At 40.5% G+C, this 27,939-nt stretch overlaps 3 protein-coding genes across 4 annotated transcripts in view; 1 reads left to right on the top strand and 2 right to left on the bottom strand.

Moving 5' to 3' along the window:
- shank3a (SH3 and multiple ankyrin repeat domains 3a) overlaps positions 1 to 676 on the bottom strand; it is a 209,434-nt gene extending 208,758 nt beyond the window's left edge. Inside the window, exon 1 of the mRNA XM_088417218.1 lies at positions 622 to 676. The gene's annotated coding sequence lies outside the window, so the exon portion shown is untranslated. The remainder of the gene's footprint in view (positions 1 to 621) is intronic.
- On the top strand, positions 2 to 5,704 carry arsa (arylsulfatase A). Its single transcript, XM_088417221.1, has 8 exons — positions 2 to 305; positions 1,303 to 1,543; positions 1,941 to 2,159; positions 2,252 to 2,421; positions 2,510 to 2,634; positions 2,896 to 3,023; positions 3,702 to 3,804; positions 4,086 to 5,704. The coding sequence occupies exons 1-8, from the start codon at positions 85 to 87 to the stop codon at positions 4,379 to 4,381; spliced, it is 1,503 nt and encodes a 500-aa protein (XP_088273347.1). The 5' UTR covers positions 2 to 84; the 3' UTR covers positions 4,382 to 5,704.
- mapk8ip2 (mitogen-activated protein kinase 8 interacting protein 2) lies at positions 4,991 to 27,796 on the bottom strand. Of its 2 annotated transcripts, none has more exons than XM_088417219.1 (14): positions 27,371 to 27,796; positions 19,847 to 19,952; positions 14,247 to 14,486; positions 14,098 to 14,176; positions 13,406 to 13,609; positions 10,755 to 12,969; positions 10,091 to 10,299; positions 9,801 to 9,876; positions 9,381 to 9,553; positions 9,130 to 9,239; positions 8,875 to 8,997; positions 8,062 to 8,132; positions 7,887 to 7,985; positions 4,991 to 7,599 (listed from the first exon to the last, which is right to left on the bottom strand). In XM_088417219.1, the coding sequence occupies exons 1-14, from the start codon at positions 27,430 to 27,432 to the stop codon at positions 7,527 to 7,529; spliced, it is 3,840 nt and encodes a 1,279-aa protein (XP_088273345.1). In that variant the 5' UTR covers positions 27,433 to 27,796; the 3' UTR covers positions 4,991 to 7,526. The 2 variants fall into 2 exon arrangements, with proteins under 2 accessions (XP_088273345.1, XP_088273346.1); XM_088417220.1 differs by having other exon boundaries at positions 13,508 to 13,609; positions 27,371 to 27,795.
- Between the last annotated feature and the right edge of the window lie 143 nt (positions 27,797 to 27,939).

Below are 27,939 nucleotides of genomic sequence, written 5' to 3'. Positions count from 1 at the left end.
ACTAATGTTGTCAAAGTGTCTATTCTTGTTCCTCCTTTGTCGCGAATCCACTTTAATCATCTGTACGATGTAACAAACGTCTTAATGGATTTCACCCGCTTCGGGGTTATTGTCTTGCTCTGCGTTTGTGCGCACGCCACATCGCCGCCCAATTTTGTCGTCATATTCGCCGATGATTTGGGTTTTGGAGACTTGGGGTGTTACGGGCACCCCAGCTCGCTTACACCGAATCTAGATCGACTTGCAGCAGGGGGTCTCCGATTTACGGACTTCTACTGCACCAGCCCCGTCTGCAGCCCGTCCAGGTCAATGTGATGCATTGTTTACATATTTTATTTTATTTTTTTTTAGTACCCCGATGCTCGACAATGTCAATTTATTAATAAAGTCGGAAAATACACACACCAAATGGCTAATGTTTATGTATTTAAAAAAAATATAAAGCATTAATTCAATGTTATTGTTTTGACCCTGAAACCTGTTGTAACATAACATCAAAAAATGTCTACTGTTATTATTTTGACCCTGAAAACTGTTGTAACATAACATCAAAAAGTGCCTACTACATCAGTTGACCTAACATAGGCACTAAAATTGATGACAGTTGCTTATTTTACTTACCCTTGTGGCAAGACGAGGAAACCACGCGTTGTTCTCGTATACCTCTTCACTCTGCATGCCAACACAAAACTGTACAACATTGTCCAAATCATCAAAGTCAAAGCCACAAGGTTCAAAGAAAATGTTCATTCCAACTTGCCTGCTGCCTCTCACAATATATTTCAATCAATGTATGAGTTAAACCTCACATTAATGGTGGATTTTTTTTCTTTAAATTATTTTGTACTCCTTTGTTTATATCACGGGTGGCTCAGTGAAGAAGTGGCTAGGTCATCCGCCTCAACAGTTCAGGGACTCGAGTTCAAATACACCTCGCATCATCTCAAGTGGGTACCCTCCGGGTACTCGGCTTCCTTCTCACTCTCACCCATATGCAATTGGCTGGCAAACAGTTGAGGGTGTCCCCCACCTACTGCCCGAAGTCAGCTGGGATAGGCACTAGCAAGCTTGAGACCTTTGTAAGGATACGCGGCTGTAGTAAATAGACGGATGGATGTTTATATCATAAGAATCTGGCATTCAAACAGTAGCAGTTAGTGTAAACCTTTTCTGTACACTCCTACGCATTTTACATAAAACGTTTTGTTATCTTTGTTTCTTTCATTTTAATGTAAGAAGTCATTAGTGTGTCCAAAGTGTAATCTCCCGAATTTGTAATGTTGTATGCTGTTATCTGTTTAGAGCATCGTTGCTGACGGGACGCTATCAGACCCGCTCGGGCATATACCCTGGAGTTCTGTATCCCGGTTCTATCGGCGGCCTGCCGCTCAACGAAACCACCATCGCAGAGGTGCTGAAGCCTCTGGGCTATGCCACTGCCGCTGTGGGGAAGTGGCACTTGGGATTTGGGCCAAATGGAACATTCCTTCCCACCAAGCAGGGCTTTGATGAGTACCTTGGTATTCCATACTCACATGATATGGTGAGTGTTGTGAAAATGATAGAAACCACTGTGACTGAGGTTTCTGGTAAATTTCTACAGGATGTTGAATTGAGGAATTTGGAAATTATGAGCATGATAAGACATTTTGTCAATAGCACATATCTGTAGAAGAAAAATTAAATTAAAAAATGTATGACATTTCAACATTTGATTTGTTTGAGCCCATGAGAGCTAGGGGGGGTGACCCCATTTTCTGTTATCAGGAGCATGAATTTTCAAGTTTCACAGTTACATTCAAATCTGCTTTATTTTGCACTGATTACAGCTTCTTGAAATGTGATACTACATGAACAATCGTTTATTCTATTGATGAACAAAAGCTTGTAAAAAAAAAAAAAGTCATGTGGCTTATTATCCATGTTGCTTTCCCCCTTAGGGTCCGTGTCACAACCTGACCTGCTTCCCTCCAGATATCAAGTGTTTTGGGCATTGTGATTTGGGCACGGTTTTGGTCCCACTAATGCACAATGAAGTTATCAAGGAGCAGCCTGTCAATTTCTTGGATCTGGAACGAGCATACAGTGACTTTTCCACCAGTTTTATCACCGTCTCGGCCAAAAAGAAGCAACCGTTCTTCCTCTACTATCCGTCCCATGTAGGCAGCCAATATCGTGATGTGTTTTTTTTTGTTTTTTTTTTAAGTCAGTGTTTGCCATTCATGTTGTCATTCATTCTGTCCCACCACAGCACACCCATTACCCTCAGTATGCGGGCCAGGACGCTGCCGGGAAGACGTCTAGAGGCCCTTTCGGAGACTCTCTGCTGGAACTTGACAACACCATCGGAAAACTGCTGTCCACCTTGGAGGAGAGCGGCGTGATTAACAATACGCTGGTCTTCTTCACAGCTGACAACGGGTCAGTTTTAGTTCATGAATTCGAATTGATGGTGGAAGTAGTGACTGTGTATTTAAATCTTAGACCCTCAACATTAATTTTTTGTCAGGCCTTCCCTGCTGCGCATGTCCCGCGGCGGCAATGCCGGATCTCTGAGATGCGGCAAAGGCACCACGTACGAGGGTGGCATGAGGGAGCCCGCCATTGCCTTCTGGCCCGGCACCATCACTCCAGGTCTGCTGCAATAATATCGGCATAACATGGTCCAACACTGAAATCTATGCAGCTCTAAATTTGGACTTGTCTGTATACAGTAAACATTCATGTAACTCATTCACTGCCATGACGGCTATAGGGTTGGGGTTAGTTAAAGATCCATTTTATTGGGTTGGCAATGACTGACTTAAAAATTGGTTACGTATAAATAAGAAGCACGATAGAACGACGATTCCCTTTGTATAATCGCAATACTGTCTTTTGCTTTGTCGTGTTCAGGTGTGACACAAGAATTGGCCAGCACTCTGGACATCCTGCCCACCATCGCTAAGTTAGCAGGAGCTAAAACGCCCCTGGTTCAGCTGGATGGTGTTGACATGACTGAAATCCTGATCAATCACGGGAAGGTAAAACCCTTTAACCCAGAGGATGAACATATACTAGTAATTTGACAAGAAATGAGTTTAACTTTAAAAAGTTGTTCAACGGCTTATTGGACAAATTAACAAAAACATGCACGCTTTGCAAAGCCAAGTTCAAACATTGTATTAGTTGTACATTTTTGGCATCCTATCTCTAAGAGCCCCCCACTCAAATTTTCTTGACAGGGCCTTTCAAACACAGCTGGAGTATGGTGTTGAAGGGCACCGCTAAAACTATTTGACGTTTTGAGAATTGTTTCCAAGAGAAGAATTTAGGAAAAAATATTGTCAGATTTTGTAGTTTTTCTTTCAAGAGTTGTATTTTATGGGAAAAGAATCGTATTAAGATTCAAGAAAGCTATTAAGACAGTCTTTGAATCTACTTTTTTTTTAATTTTACAAATTTGTTTATTACAATATTTTACTGCTGCAAAGTTGTTACAAGCTTTGTCAAAAAATAGTTATTAATTTTGAAAAATGTTGTATTTAGGTATAAAGTTTGAATCACTTGAAAAACCAAGTTTATTCATCTCAAAAATAAAAAAGATGCGAGCTTTCAATTTAGATTTTGGGAATAAGATATTTTTTCATAGTTAAAGAAGCATCCCAGAATATCTTGAAAATCATGCGTTCATGGAACCACTTGCCATTTTGTCTTTGCAGAGTAAAAGGGAGACAATGATGTTCTACCCTTCAGATCCCAGTGAAAAGTTGGGCATCTTTGCGCTCCGACTTGGGAAGTACAAGGCGCACTTCTACACTCAAGGTGAGCTTCTTTGGCTCCCTCACCCAAACCCCAAAGACTATATCATATATGTATTATGTACAGTACGTCATGTTCCCAGCACTATTAGCCAAAAGAATACATTTGAGCAAAAGAACTACTACTCAATTAAACAGTGGACGAAAGACATGAGGGCCTTTTTCAAAACCTTCTGTTATTTTTGAAGCCAAATTTCTATCCCCCCTTAACCAAAGCCCCCCTCCCCCCCGCAACATCATCCCCTCACCCTGTTTGTATTTGTCTCGGTCATCCCCATTCAATAGGTTCAACCCTCAGCAGCACCACCCCCGACAAAGAGTGCTCAGCATTCAGCACCCTTACAGCTCACGACCCGCCGCTGCTCTACGATTTGGAGCGAGACCCCTCGGAGCACTACCCGCTGGTGGCGGGAGGCGAGGCGGACATCCCGGCACTGCTTGAGAAGATCAAGATAGTCAAGGAGCGGTTCGAAGCCTCCATGTGGTTTGGAGAGAGTCAGATCGGGAAAGGAAGCGACCCGCGGCTACAGCCTTGCTGCAGTCCGCAGTGCAGTCCCAAACCTCATTGCTGTCAATGCTGACAGCTCTATAAAAAAATCTTGTAAACATCCATGAAGGAGTATACTTAGCTTAGTTCTCTGGGGTGTTTTTTTGTTTTTGTTTTTATTCTTCAAATTGCACTAAAGCGGCAGCTTTATAGCATGATTGCCTAACAAGTGATTCTTAAAAGTGTATCACTAGTAACACTAGTGGTACATGAAAATCGCTGAAATAATGTGTTCAAATTGTAGAAGGAACTAATATGAACTCATATGAACGCTTTGATTCAGCAAAGTCGGGTTAACCTTGTTCAAAACATGTTTATGCAGTGAGCTGCCTTTTAATGGAATCTACCCACATTACATACAATTAGATTTAAGCACAAGCTTCCAAGAATTTGAAAGACTTTGATCATGTGTAACGGCTCAGTAAACGAGCAGAAAGTCTTGTCTGGTTTGGGTTGTGTGTTTATCCATGGGAAGTTGTTATTAGAGAAAGAAAAATCTCTTGTAAAATGTTGTCATAATTTTAAGAGAACGTCTTTAAAAATGCTGTAAATATGAATTTGAAAAAAGTCCCAATTTAAGTGCATCAAATATTACTGCATAAATAAAATGTGTGCCCATGTGTTCTGTAAAAAAAGACAATGGTTTCGAACATCAAGCATATATTTTATTCATAAGACCAAATTCATGACAAAGCAGATTCTATTTTTTTTTCTCCCTTGAGTTGTACAAGTTTTGAAAGGTAAAAGATATGTTGCTCAGTAACACACTGCATTGTGTTCCTCTACCGTATATCGTAGCCTATACACTAACATCCTAGCCAATTAGTGACGTAGCCACACGGTGCCTCATGGTCTCCCAACACCTTTTTGCCAGATCGTTTTTGTGTCAGGCACAACAACCTGGTCACAGCATTGTGTCCTAAAAGTAATGCCAAAAAATGTTGAAATGTCCAATTATTGCAGATCACATACATGAATGTGTTTTTTGTTGTGGTCTTTTTTTTTTTTTTTTTTTTTAATCCATGACAAACTGGGTAGTTGGATAACAGACAGAAGAAAAAGGACACAACACTACTTGGGAGTCTCTATGAGTATATACATCAGCGAAATGACAGCACTGGGAATGATGGAATCAATAGCCAAGCCCTGCCAAAATCCTGACAAAAACAATCTTCATACAGCTGTTGGAGCATTTATACAATATCCTCAAAAGTCATTCTTTGAGTGCACTGAAATGAGCGACTACAACAGTAGTATGTTGGCCCTCAGGTGGATATCAATGATTTCAAAATGCCGTTCATAACAATGTGTCCCCTCTTGTATATACAGTAAGCTAATAAATACTCTGCATACTGGAGATTATATGACTGATGCTCACCCTGTCGCCACGCTTAAAGCAAGAAATAAAAGATGAGAGCGCGTGCTGACCGCCTTCTTACATAAAAGCCTATCCAACTTTTTATTTTTAACTCGTTCAGAACACAAATAGCAGACAGGACATTTTTACTATACGCTCGAACAGTCGTCGGAGTGAAAATATGGCTTTTCAGTGAGCCTCTTAGCTGGCTGACGAGATACAAACGATTGCGTCATGGTGTGAGCGGCATGCCCGGTATTGTCCTACTAACAAGTTTTAGGGCAACACTGAAGAGAAAAAAACCTCCCAACTCTCAACCAGAATGCAGTTTTGATGTCATGAGAGGACAAAAGTTACCATGAGGGAAAAGTCCAGATTTTTTTTCCAAGACCTAACTTCCTAGTAATTTTGCAGTGGATGATACAGAAAAATGATCCATTTGTTAAAAAATTTAAATAATACAATAAAAAATGTTTTCCCTTGTTTTACAAGAAAAAACTATTAAAACAAAACAAGGTTTTAAAAGTTGATGGGGAAAGTCCTATAAGACAAAAAAAAGTCCAAAAAGTTGAAGCCTCAATTAAAAAAAAAAAATTAAATGATTTTTCAGAGAAGTCATAATCTTACAAGGGTTAAATAATATTCATGACAAAAATGCAATATTTTTCTATAAAAAGCTGTCTTTAAAAAAATCAATATAATTCTTGTTACAGCAAGTTTCAAAAAAATGTGGAAAACTTGTATTATGAAAAAAATTCAATAAAGTAGTACCAATAACAATAAAGGTTATAACCTTGTGGAAAGGCCGTTAACCCAACCAGAATAAATTAGCATGTAATTTAGCAGACTTTTTTTTTTTTTTTTTTTATGAGAATAAAGCTTGAAATTTACAAGAAAAAAAGATTGCAGTCTTAGGACAATAGCGAAAAAGGTGCAATCAAATTAGAATAGGAAAACGAGGACAAATAGAACTTTCAAGTTCTTCAAAAAGAACTTCTAAGTTATGGACTGCTATCCATGAAAAAATGTACAAAGTATTTTGAGTGAAACGTAGCAATTAAGGTAAACTGATGTTTTCATAACATTCTATTTTTTTATGATGCTATTGTAAGTTTGACATAGTACAATACCGTACATATTTTTTACACTCAATAGTGCTTTTTTCCTCCTAATCTTGTAAGATGTTGCCTTTTGTTTTTCACTTTTTCTTTTCAGTGTGTCACCTAACGCTCTCAAGTTGTACATCCAAAGTGATCCAGTTGATGATATTGTCATGTTCCTCAACCATGACCAACCGCAAGAAAACTATGAGCTCCCTTGGTGAGTGTCTATGAGGCGCTTGTATGCAAGTCTACTTCCTATACATCTATTTACAGCACACTGTATTGTACGTAACACCGAGGTAAGCTCACTGCACTCTCTGCCACTACTCTGCTGCCGTGTGACTACCAGTAGAAACCCAAGCAGCCTGGACCATGAAAACAAATACATATTTACAAACCTTGTCAAGCCGCTCGCCCATGTTCCTGAATATGTGTCACTGTGTGCGATAGATCCTACGAGCCATGCATTGGGAGAGTGACTGATCGCTAGTAGGTAGGTCAGTAGGTAGGTAGGTGGTTTACATGTCAGAAAAGAAACCTTCAAACAGCTCAGCACTTTTAGTTTGTCTCATAGAAAACGGGCAAAGGAACAATTCCATTGAGATGGAGAGAAGATGGATTTGCTTTTGAAGTGAAGAGCCCAGTCTCAGAGGAGCAAGAAGATGAAGACGCAAAAGCCCTCTGATGGCAAAGTGGATGAGCGTACAAGGCAATGCGTCTTACTCCAGATAGATGTCCTCAGTGGGGCAGGCGTACTCCACGTGTTCCTGGTAATACTCCTGGAAGGCCCGACTAAGCAAAAGACAGGCACGTAAATAACTTTATTGTTAAAAATTAGCACACAAACAATGATATAATAAATGAATTGAATTGAATAAAACTTCTATCTTGCATTTACTGGCAAATGGCCAATCAGAGTGAAATTGCCACTTTGCGAAGTGTCTGTCGGTTACTTGAAGGAGAAGTCATTCCCAGATGCTTTGCTTAACTATGTGCCAGCGATTTATTCATTAAAAATTCTATTTAAAAAGCAAAGTAACACAAAAATCTCTTTTCAACATAAGAGGATTTGCACTCACCCAACACACTCTGCTACAGGTCGCATGGACTCCTGGGAGACAAACACGTGACATGCAAACCTGCTCAGCATGGGGTGCTTAGTGATAAACCCGAAGTAACTGAGCGAAAGAGAAGCAAAAAGTCAGATCCAGCATCATGACCGACATATAATGGGCGGAGGATATGTCCGGTTACCAGTTGTTCCTGGGATGACAACCGCAGAAGGAGATGTTCTTCATCTGGAAGAAGTGACTGCATCTATCAAACTGATGGCAGAAAGAGAAACAAAGCATTCTATTAACTGCATTCATCACAGTTTAAGATGCCAAATTTAAAATTGGATCCAGAGTTTTATGGCCATTTCTTCCGATAAACCTAATTTCCTGCTGTCACAAACCATTTTTATGACATGACAGGGCAAACCCCTCCATATCAGACTTTATATTCCGCTATTATGATCAAAAGCCTACCAACAAGACAAGGTGACATCTTTTTTTTTTTTTTTTTTTACTATGGAAAGTCATTCAAGAATGACAGTTAGTCAATACCCTCGATATGCAGCTAAAGGTCAATGTCACTGGCAATAGGCCAAACCCTCATAAATCACATTTTGTTGAATTTCTTATTTTTAAGAAATCCATACTATTGTTCAGTCTCCACATGTGGATGTGCTTTTTACAAATTAACGGGCAACCTAAAGTGTTGAGAAAGGCACACCCTTTTTTTCCCACAATGCAATGCTGATGCTAAGTGATGATTTTGGAGGTGCGAAAATTTTGCCAGATGCTTGTGCTAGTCCCCACTAGTAAGAGAGGTTCAGACTTTACTAGTGAGGACAACAAACGCAAAATGCATGGTGTTCAATTGTGGGAATAAAGTCGAAATACCCAGAGAAGACAACAAAGGTCTATTACATCTGCTCATACGGTAAAACTGAGCATTTTATGTTTGATCGGGTCATGAGATTTTGTGTGTACCTAATGTTCATGTTCTCTGCTCTATACTCACCTCATCGAGACAGCCATATTCATCCTCAAGAGTCATGATCAGCTTCACTCCTTGTAAGCTGATCTCCAGCTCACACAGAGAAGGAGGCCGCACATGCACAGTCCGCTTCCTGGACAGTGCAATCTTCCGTAGAGAAGATGGTGTCACAAATAAATATTGATTTTTTTTTTCACAGAAAAAAATAGAATGCGGATAAGCCAAGTTACTACTGTACACAAATTCGTGTCTGATTGTTGGGTTTCAATTTTTTTGTACCTTCTGCATGGCAGCACAAAGAATTCCATTGCCTTGATGTTGAGGAACTTCGACGGAACCCAAAAACTGCACGTCAAAAGTTTCTATCCAGGCTGGGTTACGTTTCATGGCTGGACAGAACAGAAATATGGTATCAAACTTCGCCCCCAATTCTTTGCCTCAGCACACAGTTTCTTAGGTCCCAAATTTACAAAAAAAAAAAATTAAATTAAAAAACCCTGAAAGAAAAGTCATGGTTCTGGTTCTCTCACCCAACATCTCTTTGGAGTGACCAATGACCTCATGAGCGTAGAAGGCAGGGAAGATTCCACGCTCACCGGTGCGCATGTTATAGCCTCTGTACCAGTAGTCGTCCTCTTCCTCCTCCACGTACAGAGGGTCGTCCACATCCAGCTCCAGTTCATCTGTGTGTCTTGGGATAAATCTACATGGGGCGGTTCAGGAATTACAACACAATAATCACCACAAGATCTCTTCAACATATCAAATCGTGTCAAATCGGCGCTCGAGTGGTAGGTAGGCTGAAGACAATGAGGCTGGTCTATGGGCAAGAAGAGGAGTATACTCTGGCTTGGTTGCAAACCAATCACAGGACGCATATACAGCCTCAACTCTAACCATTGAATTGACTAGCAACCAGTCTGTAAATGGTTTCATGCAATGTATCTCACCTGTATACTGCCCTGTGCGTTTGGTCCCTCTCCTCTCCATTGATGGTGCAGGAGAAAAGTCCAAAGGATTCGGTACCTATGTGAGAAACAGAAATTCACAAGTTCTCCTTCATATTTTAAAAAGCTGAAATAATACAAAACAGAATCCTATCCTATCATTTAAATATCCCCAAAAATAAAAGTAAAGGCCAACACAGAATGTCCCTCTGACTATTGCAATATTTGCAAACTACCACTCCTGTGACCAATACAAAGCTACCCAAAAATGACTGGCGAACTATGTGACTCACTGGAGGACCGTGATGTGCTGTTGACGAAGACATTGAGGAACTTCTTGGAAAACGGGAGGTCTGCCTCTGGGGATGAGTCTTCTGAAGAACTGAGCAATTCCGGTCTAACCCCCTCATCATCACAATAATAGTCCACCTGACCCGCCCCCAAAGGCTCTTCGTCGCATAGTGTGGAGAGCTCGCTGTCGTCGCTCAGGACAGATGTGCACCTGACAAAATGAGGGCTTTTCAGAAGGTTCACAGAGAAAAATAGCTGCATCACATCATAGGTCTAATTCTTGCAGTTGTTGGGCTGTTTATAACTTGTTTGAGTTACCAGGAAAAAATGAGAATGTTCAAAAGAATATTTTGAGATTATTGAGATTGAGAATTTTTTAATTTATGATAATTATAATTTAGACCGACTGGTCTCCTCAGCCAACATATAGATTTTTGTTGTGCTTTCAATTGCGTATTTGTTGAATTTGCACCATCAGACTCAAGGATTACTCCACTCAATCTTACATGTTTACTGTAGCACCAGGTAATCAAGTTTCATTCAGTAAAAAGAACAACAAAGTGGCTATTATGACTAAAAAATGTTTTGTGATCATTTAAAATTAAAAAAAAATATATCGAATAAAATCTTAACAACAACCTTGATAACATTAGTGCTATTGCATACCTTCTGAGGCTGACGAGTTCCAGAGTTGTGTTCTCATCAACTACAAGCGTGTACTTCATGGAGTCGTAGGCTAGGCCATCGTCTTCACTGGGTGGCTTCGGAGACAGATCTTTTTCACATGGCGGGAGGTTACGGTCTGGGCAGGGATGGTCCTGCATGCAAGAGTCGGCAGGAGGTGAACCATCAAGCTGTAAATCAATATCCCTGTAGCACCGTCTGCTCAATTCATCCAGGAATGGGTATGAGTCCCCTTGGTCATCTTCTTCATCATTGTCCGTGGAGTAGGTGAGGCTGAAGCAACGGTTGGTCTGAGCAGTAGGTATGTCCAGTGTCAGGCTGTGTTTGACCTCATTGATTCGTTCAAGGGACGTGGATGAGCGGCTTGTCTGCTGGGAATCCGTCTCCCGTCCAACGTCTTTATCGCTCACGATACTTTCACTAAGGCTCGGAGAGTCCATGTCCTTTCTTGCCAAGTCATTATTTGGCTCGTTATTTTCCTCTGGTCTCTTGGTGTTCTTTGAGAGTTTATCTGTTAAACTCTTTGCAGTGGTGGAGGCTCTGGTGGTGCGTGACAAGTAATCTGTGGATTCTCTTGAATTCTCTGCACAGTGATCGAGACTCAGTGGTTTGATTGTGTCACCAGTGGGGTTACACATATAGAGGCAAGAATTATTGGCTACACGTTCATTTGAAGACTCACTCAATTTCATTTTCTGATTTTCCTCAGCCTTAACTTTTTTGGGACCTTCTCCATACTTCTCTACTCCAATCATATCTGAATCCTCATCAGCAAAACTATCTCCTTCCCCAATTTCTGATGATGGTGAGATGGTATCTGACACAGACACCTCTCTCTTGAAGCAATCCTCGGGACAGCTGATTGGATAGGAGCCTTCTGAGATCATCCTGTTGACCAAATTGCTAAGGAGCCACGGTGAGTCTGAATTTTCACTCAGGTCATCTTCACTTTCTGACTCCGAATCCCCTTCACTTGTTTCATCATAATCATCTCCGGCAGGCATAAGCCTGGGTCCCACTGGAAGGTAGAAGGAGGGTTTAAAGCATTCAAGGCTGTGGTCAGGCTCAATTTTCAGCACCATTTGTCTGGACATAGTGTCCTCACACTGTTGAGGAGGTAGGGTTTCATCTGGGTCAGCCTGGTGTTCACCAGACTCATCATCCACGTTCCTCAGCTCAATCAGAGCCTGAGCATGACAGTAAGACTTCGGTGGCAAAATGGGGGAGTCAACAGGGGATGGGGTGGCAATTGTTGGGGAGGGTAAAGGTGATGGAGAAGGTAGGGAAGAGCTTTCTTTGATTGGGTCAGGCTGGCCCAAAAAGAGAGATGTTTTGAGGCCCACAATCCCGCTGTCCTGTTCCAACTCTGTATCCGGGTCCAGTTCCTGGTCTGATGTGGGTGAGCTGGCTTCCTCGATGGAGTTGGTGAGGTGAGAAGAGCGCCCACTGCTGCTATCATCACTAGTCAGGTCGAGTTCCGTTTCAGAGATAGAAGAGATCATATTTGAGTGCACGGCACCTTCGCCAGCAAATGCAATGTCCACTTCTCCGTCGAGCTCCGAGTCAGAGCCTGGCGAGCTCAGTTCTTTATCCAGGTCTGAAGTCACATAACCTTGCTGGTTCATATCTGCTATCCCTGGATCTGACGACGGAGAGTGGGAATCGGGATGTGCCACCGCCGGAGCTGCCAAAGCCAAAGAATCAGAACTTTTGGACTGATCAGGAGCTTCTGAGTGACTCAAGGATACAGAGCTGGATAAAGCAGCCAGCTCGTAGGGTTCAATACACGGGAACTCAACATATGACGAGGGATTTTCCTTGCACACCATATCATATGTCTCCTTGCACATGAACTCCACATCAAAGTCCTTCTCCAGCTCATCATCAGACAAGGGGGTGTCGGCAGCATCATTGCCTCCCAAGGGAGCAGTGGATGAAAGGCAGTGACTGGTTCCATCTGGATCCAGATCATTCCCGGCTTCCATGCCAGACTCGCTTGTGATTGTGTACGTGTCAGTGCCAAGCCGGTTTAAGTGTTTGTGGTTATGGCCGTTGTTCAGGTCATGGTCTACCTCTGTGTCCGAACACTGGGAATGTTCATCGACAGAAGGTACTCTGGTTGTGTGGACTGAAGGATCAGCCTCAGATTGAGTGGCATCACCAGCGCACAGATGGGACTTGAGGTGACCAAATGAGCCTGAGAACATTTACAGAGAAAAAAAAAACAACTTTAAAATAGAAGATCAGATTTGATTTGAATAAAGTTCCTCATTGCTATTGCCAAAGCACCTCGGTAGTCTCCCTGGGGTCCAACTACAGATATAAATAAATACAAAAGAATAAATTTAATGCTATAAGTTTTAACACATTATTACTACTAAAAGACATTACCGCACATCACAAACTAGAGTAACGTAATACCCTGGATTATACAGTATATACAGTACATGCTAAAGTTGAAAATGCGACCAAGCTGCAAATTGTGTATGGTGTATTGTGCAGATGGTGTATGGCATTCTGCATAACTGGTGCAATGGGATCAAATGGGCAGTCAACAGTAATCTTTTGGTGGGCATTACCAATGTTGGATGAAATGAGTTCTAAACTAGCTGGGCAGGCCTTTTTTCTGTTACCGTATTCAAGCCTTTCCCGTCTGTTGCCCTCCATGTCACAGAGAAGGGGCCTGTGAGGGGATTGGAGGTTCCCACTCTCCCCTGCTTGTTTTGCTGGAGTACCTTGACTCTGGGACCCTGGTGGCTGGGAAAGCGATGAGGCTGGACATTGGCCTGTCACATGGCAATCATCATCCAGACATGAGTGGGTTGGAGTTGTGTGGCCTGGAGATTCAGTACAAATGTATAATGATTGGTTATGACAAATGTTAACTTACAGATTACTGTGTATTTATAATCGATGGAAGGTCAATCTATTGATGGACTAAGGCTTTTGCAAAGTAAATCATAAATATTAACATAAAGTCAAATGAACCAAATAAGAAAATAATTAAGAAGTGATGACTGGGCTCTCGCACCATTTGACACAATGCTCAGAGTACAGATGGCGGAGACAACAAAATCTTCACAATTTAGTCTTGCCCATCTGTCAAAGATACCTACTTCCATTCACATTCTCTAGTAACACCTCTTTTAAATTTGATATCTGCAATGTAAATAAAATGGCTTCTTTTAGACCAAATGGCTCAATTTCAGTTCATGCGTCCATTTTTGTCAACATGCGTTTCATTTTGATTGGTCAAGTTTCAATGGGAAATGCAGAGTGCAAGGCCTCCTAAACAAATGTAATCCCTAATCAAATCTAATCTCACCCTGTGTCGATGGGTTGCGCAACAAATCCTGGCAGCTTGCCTTCTTTGGTGACAGACTGCTGTTGTTGTTCAGTGAATCCTAATGATAAAAAGAGAGCTTATATACAGTAAACAGCATGTAGTGTAGAATTCGTTATGCAAATATATACCTGTGATACAGCTGTGGTAAGATTTAGCGTGGTGGGTCTGCTTTTCAGGGTGCCTAGAATGGGCGAAGGGGGAGGAGACGTCGAGGGAGACGGCGGTGCATCGGGGTCCACCTCATCCTCTTCCTCCTCCTCCTCTTCATCATCTTCATCTTCATCATCTATCATTTCAAACTCCTGGAAGTCATCCTGGAAGGAGCACACTGGGTGATGCAGGTCATTTTTCTCCAGAATGAGGGAGTCCTAGGAGAGAGAGTGGGTAGTATGATGTTAATACATTCAAACAGTGCAGTGAGAGTATGTACATGTATGCTTAGTTAAGTGCCTTCTACTTTAACAGCAATGGGAAAAAAAAACATGGTTAGACATTTTTTCTTTTGAGAGGTACCTAACTGCAGTTTTTGCTGAAAAAGTCACATCGTATAGGATTCTTTTCTGTTCAGTTCAAAGTACACCAAACTTTACACCAATCTTTTAGTGTTGTTGTTGGGTGTTGCCAACTTATTTTTTCCTCGACATTTGTGGTGTCTTTTGCTTTTAAAAGCAGTTAAGGTGTTAAAAATCAGTTGACACTGTATAGCCAAGCCATTAGGAAGCTTTGCGCTTGACACGTTTACTGACCAAAGAAAATGTGGGTGAAAAAAAAAAAAAGAGCCAGGGAGGGTTGATGGCGGATCAATTTGACATGCTGCTCAGGTTTCACAAGCTTTACGGGAAGGCCCGATGAGCAGACCACACCTTCATCCCCCTATTTGAGTGCAGTCTGTTGAGATTCAGTGATGTACAACTGCACTGTACCATGTTGAGCATTGTTTCTGATACTCATAATGTAGTACTATGACCCCTCAGTCTTAGTGCTACATTATGAGTATCAGAAACAATGCTCACCAGGGTTTAGGAAAGTAGTCAAACATTGGACTTTAACAATTGGACTCAAATAAGACAGCTACTTATACAAAAACACATCAAGTAAAGTAAAAAGCAGACCATTTAAGTCGATAAGTATTCATTGAAAAAGGTTGTTTTAGGTTGTTATATTATAGCATAGCAAAAAAACAAACGTGACAATGTCACACCATTATTGTCTGTTGATTTATTATTGTCTGTCACTTTTCAAAACCTTGCCTCTTTGTGGGGCTGGGAGACTTATTGTGCTGACATGACACCTGGTTCAGTTCGATTGGTGAAATGGATGGATGGACGGATGGACGGATGGATGGATGGATGGATGGATGGATGGATGGATGGATGATGGATGGATGGATGGATGGATTCTCTTGCACTAGTGACTCACACCTGCTGGGTGGATGCCTTTCAATCAATCAATCAATCAATCAATCACATTTTATTTGTATAGCCCTAAATCACCGAAGTCTCAAAGGGCTTCACAGATGAAAAGAGGTCATGTGGAGACCTCTTTCGAAAAACAAGTTGTACAGAGACAGTTCATCAGTTCATCTGATGCCGTGTGAAGTATATCTATCAAGAGGTTCCTACATAATTCTCAAAAGTGAGCAAGTATATTTTGTCAGATGTCACCCATGACTAGGCTTTGTGAAGATCCCATTTTAAAGTGACAGACACACTACACAGTCTCTAAACTTTTTGAAAAGTGCAATGTGGCAGGCCAGTCATGAAGTTCTTCCTTCACAAGTGAAAACAATCTATGCTTTTTGAAAGTACTTAGCAATTTACACAGTTTTTTTTAGATTTGTGGTTCTAAAAGTAGCTCGGTCACAGTTCATCGTGGTAATGGAAGTGATACTCTTCATTGGCTGAGCAATACAAGGTAAAATAGGCTAATTTCTGTGTGACAGGAACAAAAAGGTTTTTTAAGTTTTCTATAATACTTGAGTCTGGTATAGAAAAAAAAAAAAAAAACCTCAGAGACACCCCAAAAATGGGGTGGCCACCCTCTAGCGGAGCAGGGTTTTGACAACAAATTCAAAATCACAGTCATTGGTGGAGTCAACTTCGCAGACAATTATGGATTTGATTTCTATTTTTACAAGAGTGATTGATCAGCTTTGGAGTCTGCACTACACAGCAGTTTTCTCTGGCTTAGCACGACTGTACTGTCTTTTTTAATGGACCAAACAAAAGCTCTCAGATCACAATCTGCTGACGCCAGTTTTCTGTGCCACACAAACACCCTGTTGTTTCCTGAGAGAGCAACAAATCCTTGTTCTGACTTGATATTAACACGCGTGTCCTCGTCAAAAGCCTCATTCCCTGTCCCTCTAATAAAAGCCACCATGAGGGTATACGACCAATACAAATCTTCATGCTTCAGCTGTGTTGTGGTGAAAGTGCCAGTGATACAGAGGATGACAATCACAATAACAATAATGGCTTGTACCAGGGTGCATCTGTACCAAATAGCAACAATTTAGAGTATCCAATACACCTGTCGTGCATGTTTTTTGGAGTGTGGGAGGAAGCCGGAGTGTCTGGAGAAAACCCATGAGGGCTCGGGGAGAACATGCAAACTCCACACAGGAAGGTCAGAGTGAGGTGGACTGGGTCCCTGTACTGTGAGACAGACTTGCCAACCACTGCCCCACTAAGCCGTATAGATCATGTTACAGTCACTGATTTAAATTGTAGAGAAAACACCAATGCTGCATTTTTTCTTTCCTTAGTACCACTCTCCCAGATCCCTCACATTAAATGACACAAGCAAAACAGGATTGCTTCACAGTCAAACTGGTGGATAATTTGACAGGGTTGCAGATCTCCCTAAATGGATTTTTCTACTTCAAAAGCACCTTGAAAGGGCAGTACATCAGTTAGCACAGATTGCTCAAGCACGCAGGGAAAAAAATGTCAACACAACTTTTACTGTACATGTCCAATTAGCAGACCCGCAAGACTAATTTTATGCCCCCGCCGTAGTCCCAAGGGTTGTTATATGGTAGTTTAAGCACCATTTTAGACAACTTTTTTAATCACGCCATACCAACCCACAATGGGTGGGAAAATCTGAGATGAAATGAGATATTTAAAAAATGACAAGCATAAAAAGTAAAAAAAATAGTTTTCGTAGAAGGAGCAGGACCTCATGGGATGGTCATGTAATATCAGTGAGACTGCAAGTGAGATGTAGCTGTACGCTCTACATCCTCGTATGACGTATTGATTGCACAAACTAATGTGAACCAATACAAAAGTGCATGGAGAAATACTGACGAACCTCTAGAATGTGATAGTAAGAGTAATCATTTTCATGGTTAGGAGTAAAAAGTTCTAATGTCGCCTATTAGCAAATAAAGGTTACTTCAATTATGTTTTTTCACTGCATTGACCAATGATTGATCATTAATCATGAAACAACTTCCTTCCTTCAGTCTTTAAAAATACAGAACATGTTTGTTTTTTACATCTTTGCGCAATTATTTCAAAGTGGCGGCCTTGCGCGGATTACAAACTGAACCCCTGTGACTAATTGTAATTAATCAGGCTCGGGGATTGAGGTCATAGGATAATCTGAAGGTTGGAGCTTCTGTCAACAAAAATCACAGTGCATTATGATCGTCATTCTTTGCAGAGTCAGTACACAGAAGAGCAACTGCGGCAGGGGTGGATTTGAATTGACGACAAGCGAAAATCCAATCTAAAATGTTGTGTGAGTGACATTTCGCTGTCTCGCTTTTGTTGCTCTTATTCCTAAATGTCCTTGTGCAGGTTCGGGGGCAGCTGGCAGAGTCCAGTCCAGCTCCTGTCAGCAAGATTGATCCCTTGGGGCTATGGCGCATCCTGATTTGTTTTACAGAGGCAGGCTGATGTGTATGACTGTGTGTCAAACGCGTGATGCATCAGGAAATCAAATCTCTTTCAGGCCTTGGCAGAGGGAGTCCAAATACATTGCAGAAAGTCAAGACATGAGCTAAAGCTTCTCAAGAAATGATGAATAAGATAATTCATCTTAACAGAAGAAGGATGAATATTTGGACGCAATAGAAAGGAAGGAAATGACTGACGAGAGAAAGGAGTGATAGAAGGATGTAGAGAAGGAAGGAGTTAGGATCGAAAAAGTCAAGTAAAAAAAATGTTCTTTACAACAACAGGTTCTAAGCAGCTCTAGTATAAACACCACATTTGAATTATTATTGAATTTGTGTTATCTGATTTCAGCAACAAAATCTACCCATTTTTATTCATCTCGGTACAGCCATTTCGACTGACTGAAAATTATATAAAAGTTGCTCAAGGTTCAGGTAAAGACGCATCATGGCTCACCTCTTTACTCACTTTGGTCACGACATTGACACCTGAGCCTTGAGCAGCTGTGATGTCATTTTCCATCAAGAGAAACTGGCAAAATGGCTACCCCTGTGATGGAGAAAATGGGTGGATATTGCTGCTGAACTCATATTCCATTACTACAATGTTGTTGTCTTTTTTGACTTAACTGTCTTTTTTTTAAATGATCTAGTGAGGGAGGGAGTCGTACATCAAAAAGAAGGTCGAAATGGAAGGAAGTAAGGAGCTTGAACACAAAGGAGATAGAGAGCACTCTAAAAATAGTTGTGTCAAAAATAACCCAATATTGGGTTAGAAATAGACCGACGCGATATTTGGGTCAATTTATCCCAGCGTTCTTTGTTGTTTTGTATAAAACAACACAAATTTTGAGGTTCTCTTGTACAAAGTTAACCTTTTTGTGAAACACAACCAAGAGATCTGAGTCAAATTGACGCAAATACTGGGTCGGTCCTTTACTGACCCATAAATGAGCTGTGTTCAGCCAATTGTTTTTAACGTTTGGGAAAAGAAAGGGTCTTTGGCAGGAGAAGAGGGTAGAACACAAAAGAGGAGCTCAAAAGTGAAAAAGTTTGAACATGTAGAAAGAATAAGGGAAAGGAGCTGTGGTGGAGAAGGAAGAGATAGCACATGAAAAAGAATGTAAGGAAGAGGGAAGAAGTTAAATGGGAAGGAGGTCAGTCATGTAGAAGGTGAAGGTGAGACAGAGGGAACAAGTGAGGACATGAATGAGAAACTAAAGAATAGTGCAGAGCAGGTATTTATTAGGACACATATAAGACAAGATAGTCGGTGAAAGTGAGGACATGACATGAAGAAGAAAAGGAAGTTATCTCTAACCCCCAAAATCTTCTCATCCGTGGTCAGCTGCCCTCTGCTGCAATCGTGGCTCTGGGCCACCGGCATAAAACATTTAAAGGCCACATGATGGATAGACAGAAAGAGAGAGGGCTAGAGTATACCACAAGGATATGAGAGGATATTTGTTCGAAAGGAGCTAATTAAGGGATAAGTCCGGGATGATAGATCTAATGACACAATTAAACACAAATTCCCTTCCTGAGTGAGCAATTACTCCAACCAGCGGCTTCTTACAAAATGTGCAAACAGTGACACATGAAACACACCTAGATTATCACTATCAGCCTCTCATTACCATACAGTAGGATTTAAAGACATACTATGAAAATGGATTTTTATCCAGCTTAATTATCAAGCGTGAAACTCCGCGAGTACATTTTTTGTGATCGGTTTGTTTCTGGAAATTTGTCTGTGAGCAGGCCCTTCAAAATCATGATGTAAAAAGTCCAAATCGGGATGTAAAGAGATGGTAGCCTCACCTTTTCATAGGGATCCGAGTCATAATTGAGGCCAATCCCGCAGTCGTCAGTGATTTCGGAGAGATCTTCATCGTCAAACTCCTCCAGGCTGATGTCATGGGCCGGCCTAACGAAGGCAAGAGACACAACAGTCATCACAAGTAGGAGTTCAAAGTACATTGTGTGTTTTACTTGAAGTGTCTTTTTTTTCTTTGTCTATTTTTGCATAAAAACGATACCATCCAAAAATAACTCAACAAGGCCCGCAGAGTAATAAAGCAATGCAACTGAATGCAAATGTGCACTGAAGACAGAGTTGCATTGCATTTCAAGTGGGTGCAAGAAATAAAAACATCTGAATCCAGGTGTTTTTAAGTAGAGTATTCATCTACTTAAAATACTGTATCTGGATCCAGATGACTTCATTGTGCACAACAACCTGATGAAAAAAAATTAGGTAAGTACAACACCATCAAAACCATCATGCCAAAATTAACATAGAGGACAGACCCACACACTCACAATAAAAAAGAAATATTGAACAAAAATATATTTAACTCAATAGTAAAAAAAAGACCTTTAAAAAAAACTCATTTAAAACAAACATTATCCTACAAATCCAAAACAAATAAAATAAACCGAAAAACCAAAAAATAAAACGAAATTCTAGAGAAAAAAGACAAATAATGCTAAATCAATTTAAATATATATATATGTATATATATATATATATATATATATATATATATATATATATATATATATATATATACAATTTTATAAGTGTATTATACAATATAAAAATTTAATAAAAAAAACTACATTTTTAAAAATAAAGAACCCAAAATACCAAAAACTATAAACCAAAACAGTTAAACAATAGCATGTTTACTTATGTTTTTGTTTTCATTAAAAAAAAAAAAACAATAAAATCTAAAGTTACTCATCCCCAAAAAGACAACTGAAAATTAAATGAAAAAATATTATTAAATAAATAAAAATTAAATCCATCAAAAAAATTAATCTGTTCTGTCTCGCTATATCTTTTTAGTTTTTGTATGAACAAATACAATATCCAACACTATTTTTAACCATTATTTGGTTGGTAGATGTTTTGATAAAGATGGGAAGATGAGCCAGAAGCAGAGTTTGTCTGCTCGCACTCACAAGTCACAGCAGGCGATAGTTGATGCGCCCGTGTAATGAACCATGGCCAGTTTGCATCGTTAGCCTCAAATTTAACGGAGTTCCATTATCTGTGGTGTACGGTGCGCATTGGTTTTCCAAAGCAGCTGTCTCGCAATTGTGTCACAAGGAAATGCTGCATTGCAGTACTTCCAATCGAGGCGAAAGGACAGTGCGCGCATTGTGCGCGCATGCAAGCAAGCTTATGTTGTGCATGCAATCACATGGTGCATATGCTCACATGGAGGTCGGCAGCTTTCATGATGTCACTGATGCAAACGGCAGTGAATCAATGTAATTAAAAAAACAAACTAAACTAGTTTCATATAGCGTAATTACTGTGAAAACTGTAGTATTTATGAGTTGGATGTATGCATCTTTACGCAGCAAGGCATGGTGAATTAAATCATAAAATTCTAATGTTTTGTCTGCGTGTGAGCGCCTGGGTGTGAGTGGTAGCCTACAACAGCCTTTTATAAGTGCTCTCACTTTATTTTTTGATTGTTTGCCCGATTGAATAAATGTCTGAATGTGCATCGGCTATTGTAGCACTGCTTGCGCACATGCCAGGGCATTAGGAAATCCCTAAAGAAAAAAAAATACTGTATATTCTTACATATGTCCACAGTAAAAAAGTGCACATGAACATCCACACCTGGGTACACTGGTTGCCAGCCAATCGCAGGGCACACACAGACAAACAAATGCACACTCACAAACACACTAAAGGCAATTTGAAGTGTCCAATATAACTACCATGTGTGATTTTTGGGGAATGTGTGAGGAAACCAGGAGAAAACCCATGCAGGCACAGGAAGAACAACCTCCACCCTGGAGGGATGACCCCAGGGAAAAGGCTGTTTTTTTGTCACGGGAAGTGTAATTGCAAAAAAATAAGAATTTTCTCTTTTTTTTTTTTTTTTTTTTTTTAGTTTCAGGCACATTGATTATTGCATTTAGTTGCACTTGGTTATTTTTTTCTGTTTTAGACTAAGCTGTAACCCATATAAATGCTGTAAAAATAATGAATAGGTTGAAATATGTATTTGAATGGGTAATGTCATAGGTTTAGGTATACTTGTTCAATTTTTATCGATAAAAATCTTATTTATGATCAGCGCGTTGAGTGGCGGAGGGGGCACGAAAGGTTTTTTCATTCCTAGGGGGACTTGGCAAAATATAAATGAGAAGCACCGGTTAATTTGAAGATGATTATGTAATGATGAGCTAGAATTACAATGACTATAGAAATAATATTCAAAAAATGATAAAGCTAGACTATGATTCCACATTCAAGTAGCATACTTGTCAGAAATAATTATTCTTTTTCCTGCATATATTATCAAAAATATACTACTGAAACATTTTTTGCAGAGACTACTGATTTACATGAATAATGATATCAACCTGCCCCATTGACACAACTCTCACATTTTGAGTGTACAACATTGATATTAAAGCACTGGCACAGGCACTGTGTGCTGCGCACGTCACAACACCTTCCAAGTCCTTCCATCAAAACTGTTGCAAGGATTCAAACTCTGCCAACGTGCGTGGGCGGCGATTCAGGCTCTGTGGGACGCATAAACCGACTACCAAATGCCTCATCTGTTAAAATTGTGTGTGAAACTCATTGTTGGAACTCTCCAAACCTGCTGGCTAATGCTGAGAATTGAAGTTGATTGATTAAATCACAAGAAGCAAAGTTCACAGTGGGTTGGCTAAAGGCAAAGTGTATTTTTGCTTGTGCATATCTTGTACTTTTATCAAGGTGACTTCTCACCTCAAAAACATCAGTTCTTTATATTTTTTTAATATATATTATAAAACGTTAAAGCTCTCCCTGTAAACGTCACTGCCACTACATAGACTACTTAACGGTTTTGAAATTTCCAATAACCCTTCGATAACCAACAGGTGCATGTGGTGGAAGCGAAAATTTGGTCATAAAACAGACAGTTTTCAGTACTGGTTCTAGCTCTAAAATGACCTATGGTGGTTGAGCTCAGGTGTAACAACGAAGCGAGGGGATACAGATATTGTTGCTGATTTTGTTGTTTATCATTTTTCCAAGCAACTTCATTTTCAAAGTGGCCAACAACAAACGTCACGTTTGTTTTCCTTGCTGTTGAAGGAGATTTTTAGAGCAGCCTGGAGGAGGTGGGTGGGGTTAAGACGGGTTTTGGGGTGGCTGGACAATGAACACTTTTTATGGCGTGGTAAACTCACCAGTGTGATTTTCAAGCTCAAATGTGTCTGCAGTGATTATCCGAGTTTTGTTTAAATTATGTATGTGTGTGTGTGTGTGTGTGTGTGTGTGTGTGTGTGTGTGCGTGTGTGTGTGTGCGTGTGTGTGTGTGTGTGTGTGCGTGTGTGTGTGTGTGTGCGTGCGTGCCGGCATGCATGCCTGCGTAGGGCCGTTTTTGAAAATAACAAATTTGGAGCCACTTTTGTAGAGCAGGGTCCCCAAACTTTTTGGGGACCGGTCGACAAGTGAGATTTTTATTGTGGACCGGGGGAGAATGCTGAAAATATAGTGCACATAATTCATATTGTAAAATTGTAAAGAAAAGAAAATACACCAAGCAAAGGCTATCAGTGTCTCTCTTTTCAAGATCAAACATGGCAATAACTCATTTAGTCAAGTCCCATATACAAGATATGCACGGAGATGAATAACCATTCACGCCCACAATCACACCTCGGAAAACTTAGTATGTCCAATACACCTGCCCTGCGTGTTTTTGGAATGTGGGAGGAAGCCCGAGTGCCCACATGGGCCTGGGGAGAACATGCAAACTCCACACAGGAAAGCTTGGGAAAGCTGGGATTGAACTTGGGACTTTGAACTGTGAAGCGGACGTGCTTACCACTCAGTCAGGGAGTCACCCTTCAAGAGAATACACGACTTAGCTAACTCTAAGATGCTACCAAAGACTAAGGACTACTTTGCTGTCAGGCAGTGCTTTAGCACAATCTTGTGGAATACTTAGGTTTTATCAAGCACAAAAAAAGCAAAAAACTAAGAATAGTATCCATCTATCAATCCATTTTCTTGGCCGCTTTTTCTTAGAAAGCTGGTAAGTATGCTGCAACCTCTACCAGCTGTATTCAGAAAGTAAGTGAGGTAGACCTTGAAATGGTTGTTAGCCCATCACAGGGTACACAAAGACAAACAATCATTCACACTCACTAACACATCTAAAGACAATTTAGAGCGCCCAAAATACCTACCAAGCTTGATTTTGGGATGAGGGACAAAACTCGAGCACCTGGAGAAAACCTACTCGGGCACAGGGAAAAATTCACAGTCCACATAGGAAAACCGAAGACAGAGATGAACACGCAACCTCTGCACTGTGCGCAGACGTGCTAACCCGTCGTGCTAACAAACCCCCACCGAAATCGCAAAACTTGATTTTTTAGCAAATAACCGAGAATGTGCTTGAGAAAATTTGCAAAAAACTGCAAATTACAGAATGCTGAACTCAAGAGTATTCGCATCATAGCACAAATTCTAACAATTAAATGGAATAAAGAACACGTCTTTAATAATAGATCAAGTAGCATCTGCTCCGCAATGACATCATCATTCTTAAAGAACCAAGGACAATTATTTTGTGAGTCATTCAAGAGATCAATTTCACAGGCTTTTCACCCTGCTGTCACTCTCCTCTAATGTGTGCACACACATGCACACACTCACACACATATAAGCACTTTGAGTCATGTCTTTCAACCTAATGAAGAAATGTCCCATTTTACCCGGGAGTAAGAGCATATCGTGTACTACTCATATCATTAAATGATCTAATGCCATGATGATTATTTTTCAATAATATTTCTGTACTACATTTAAGATACCCGGAATCCATTTCTAATCTTGTTTTAAGTGTTTCTAACCAAATTAATGGCAACGGTAACCCCTGCCGACCACAATAATCATCCCAAACAGACTACATTATGATCTGAAAGTTAGCTGCACACTAATCAGCCTTTTTGGCTCAGCAAATGACACAAAATATCCAACCAGACAAGTCACATCCCACTGATATCATTTAATACTATGTGCACAACTGAGCAACTTCTAGCTTAATCTAAAGACAGTTTTGTAGGATTTGCACATACAAAATGCTGTCTGAAAAAAAAGTACTGTACTGTATTAGTACAACTCAAACAAACACGTTATACTGTACTTTCGTCTTTGATGACTAATATTCTTTAACTGTTTTTTTTATTGTCTTTTTATTCATATTATTATAATATGAGTTTGAGATGTTGTTTTTGGTTTTACATTATGCATTGTGTGTTTATGTCTTCTTGATTGATTAATGCATTTTAGTTTTTATTCAAAAAAATGTTGAATGATTCTGATATTATATACATAAAATTTAACATTGATTGAGTGAGCTTGTAAAATGAATTAATTTTTTTTTTCACCAATAGATGTCGACAAAACATACATATTGTGCCTTTAAATTTGACATCATGAAGACGTTTTGAGACAAGGTAATCAAGAGCAGCGTGGCCAATCAGTGGTCGCTGGACTGTGATGTCATGAATTGTCGAGTCAATTGATCTGTAATCATCAAAACATATAAAGATGCACCATGAAACTAAATCCCACAAAATAGCGAGCGTTGGTTAAGAAATCCGTTGGGGTTGCTAATGTTATTGTGTATGCGTGTCATTTGAGATATTGGGATCATTGCTGATGCTCTTAATAATCATCATCATCAGCTATATCATAATCATACTAATGCATAGTTTGATATTAGTTGCTTTTGGGAAGGAAATGTTTCGACTTTCAAGGTCAATTTGAAGGTCAAATTGATTTTTTTTTTTTCTGTTTTCCTAATCAGGAGAAGAGCTACATGGTCGCCAAGGGTGACTAACACTTGTCACCCTCTGGCCACCCTCACATCTAGGGAGAGATAACACCTCAATGCATAAGATGGAAGCAGTCGGCAGTATATAAAGGCGAAGAAGAAAGAACGTGGCATCATTTGGTAAATCAAGATCAGCAAAACAATACTTTATAACTTAGACGTGTCTCTTCTTGTATTATGATTGCTGTGCAAGCTTCTGTATATGTGTGCATTTTCCTTCATAAAATCCTGACTAAGAATGCAATGGACTTAACAAAACAGAATTTATCATAAATTTAGGACTTTATTATAAACCTATTTATTCTGGAAATATTAAGAATGTGCTCGTAGAAAACAAGAATCAATTATTCTAAAGTGACGCTTTTTGGAAAATAATAAGCTTGGTTATTTTCATCGAGAAGGGAAAAATGATTGTTAAACTGATCTGAAAACATAATATTTAAAACGCAACTACTCAAATCTCATCATAGCCTTTTTATTAACCACTTAGCCATGGCCAGTTTATTCTTGAATATTCTGTTTGTCAAGTATGAAATGAGCTTGTAAATATCATGTGAAATTCGAGCCTTTTGCATTTTCATTCTAGTACAGCCACACATTTGTTGGATTGCATGTTTTGCCACATTTTAATAAGCAGCTCGTTAAATCTTTAGTTTCACAAGTCTTGGGACCTACTGAGCCGACCTGAGAGCTCTGGGATTATTCCATGCCATATCATGTGGAAATGTGGGTTGGCATGAAAAAAAGGCCTTAAATTTTTAAGCTAAGGGATCACTGTACATCGAAACACACTATGATTCTATAGTGCTTATTTCTTCAAGTTTGTTTTCCACTTTTTTCCGCTTAAATACAGCTTCTGTATTTTATCAGGTGTAGTGGTAATTTCAAATGATTCAACACATGATTTGACATTATTGTTAACATTTTGAAATGGACTTCACATTTTACGTTCCCTTTATGGCATACTCTTGTAGCTGCTGTAGCTGTTCTTGTAGCATCTGGATGTTATTTTCTTAATCTTATTTTGAACTGTGCATCATTTGCAAAACTTGTGCTTGGGAGATTTTTTTTTTTTTTTTGCATGCGTCCCTAATGTTGTGGCCAATATGTTGAACATAAGCGAGTCCAAGAGTCTCAGAGGGCAAAAAAAGCATTCTGCATGGATTTCCGCTAAAGTGGCGATGATGCCTGCATCCCACTCGCACTCGTGCGTTTTATGCATCATCACAAGCACTTCCCAGCATTTGCCTGCGTGCACAAAGGCGCCAATCAGGATCAGGGCGTGGGCCTCCACAGCACCGCAAGGCCACAGTAGACAACAACAGCACACTAGAAAGCACACCATTTGTTGTTGTTTCCAACATACGGCGCCATTTCCCGCTTGTTGCATTGGAACGAGGCGAAAAGAGGCAAGCGGCTTCCCTTCGCTTCCCTCCCCCCACGCCACGCAGCATCCAGCGCATTTTCTTACCTGCAGCCCGGAGGAGAGAGGGAGTGGAACGTATTGAGGAACATCTCAGCCCGGTCCGCCATCTTCTCTGATTCGAGAGCCCACTATGCCGTGGAGACGATCACGGTGGGGTAACGGCAGTCCATCCACAGCAAGGGCGTTCGCAGTGGGCTTTTTGTTTTCCTTTCTTCCCCACCACTCTCTCCGTCTTGTTCAGTCGTGGATGTTGCGCGTGCAACAGAAGTCGAGCATCCACGCAGAGGGGACGGAGGGAGGGAATGCCGTCTCGGTTTAAATAATCTGCATGGAAACAAACGACAATATCCCGAGTAATGATCCAATATGTCAGACAAGGTGTCCGCTTTCTCTCCCCCCTTGCGGACGTCTGGAGAGGATGACGATGAGGAGGGTGGAGTGGTTGAAGATGCTGCGGGTGACACACGACGGAAGCTCGCAGGCAGCAGTGCGGAGACGGGCGGGGGCAGGATGGGGGGCGGATAGCGTCATTTAGACCGAGTCGCATGAAGGCAGAGGGAGTGGAGGGATAGTCCACTAACAGTGACGTCACCAGAAACCAGTCTGGCCTTTTA

Source organism: Hippichthys cyanospilos, chromosome 6 (assembly GCF_059441005.1).
Source record: "Hippichthys cyanospilos isolate Australia breed blue-spotted pipefish chromosome 6, RoL_Hcya_1.0, whole genome shotgun sequence".
Classification (NCBI taxonomy): domain Eukaryota; kingdom Metazoa; phylum Chordata; class Actinopteri; order Syngnathiformes; family Syngnathidae; genus Hippichthys; species Hippichthys cyanospilos.
This window is presented reverse-complemented; position numbering and strand designations above follow the sequence as displayed.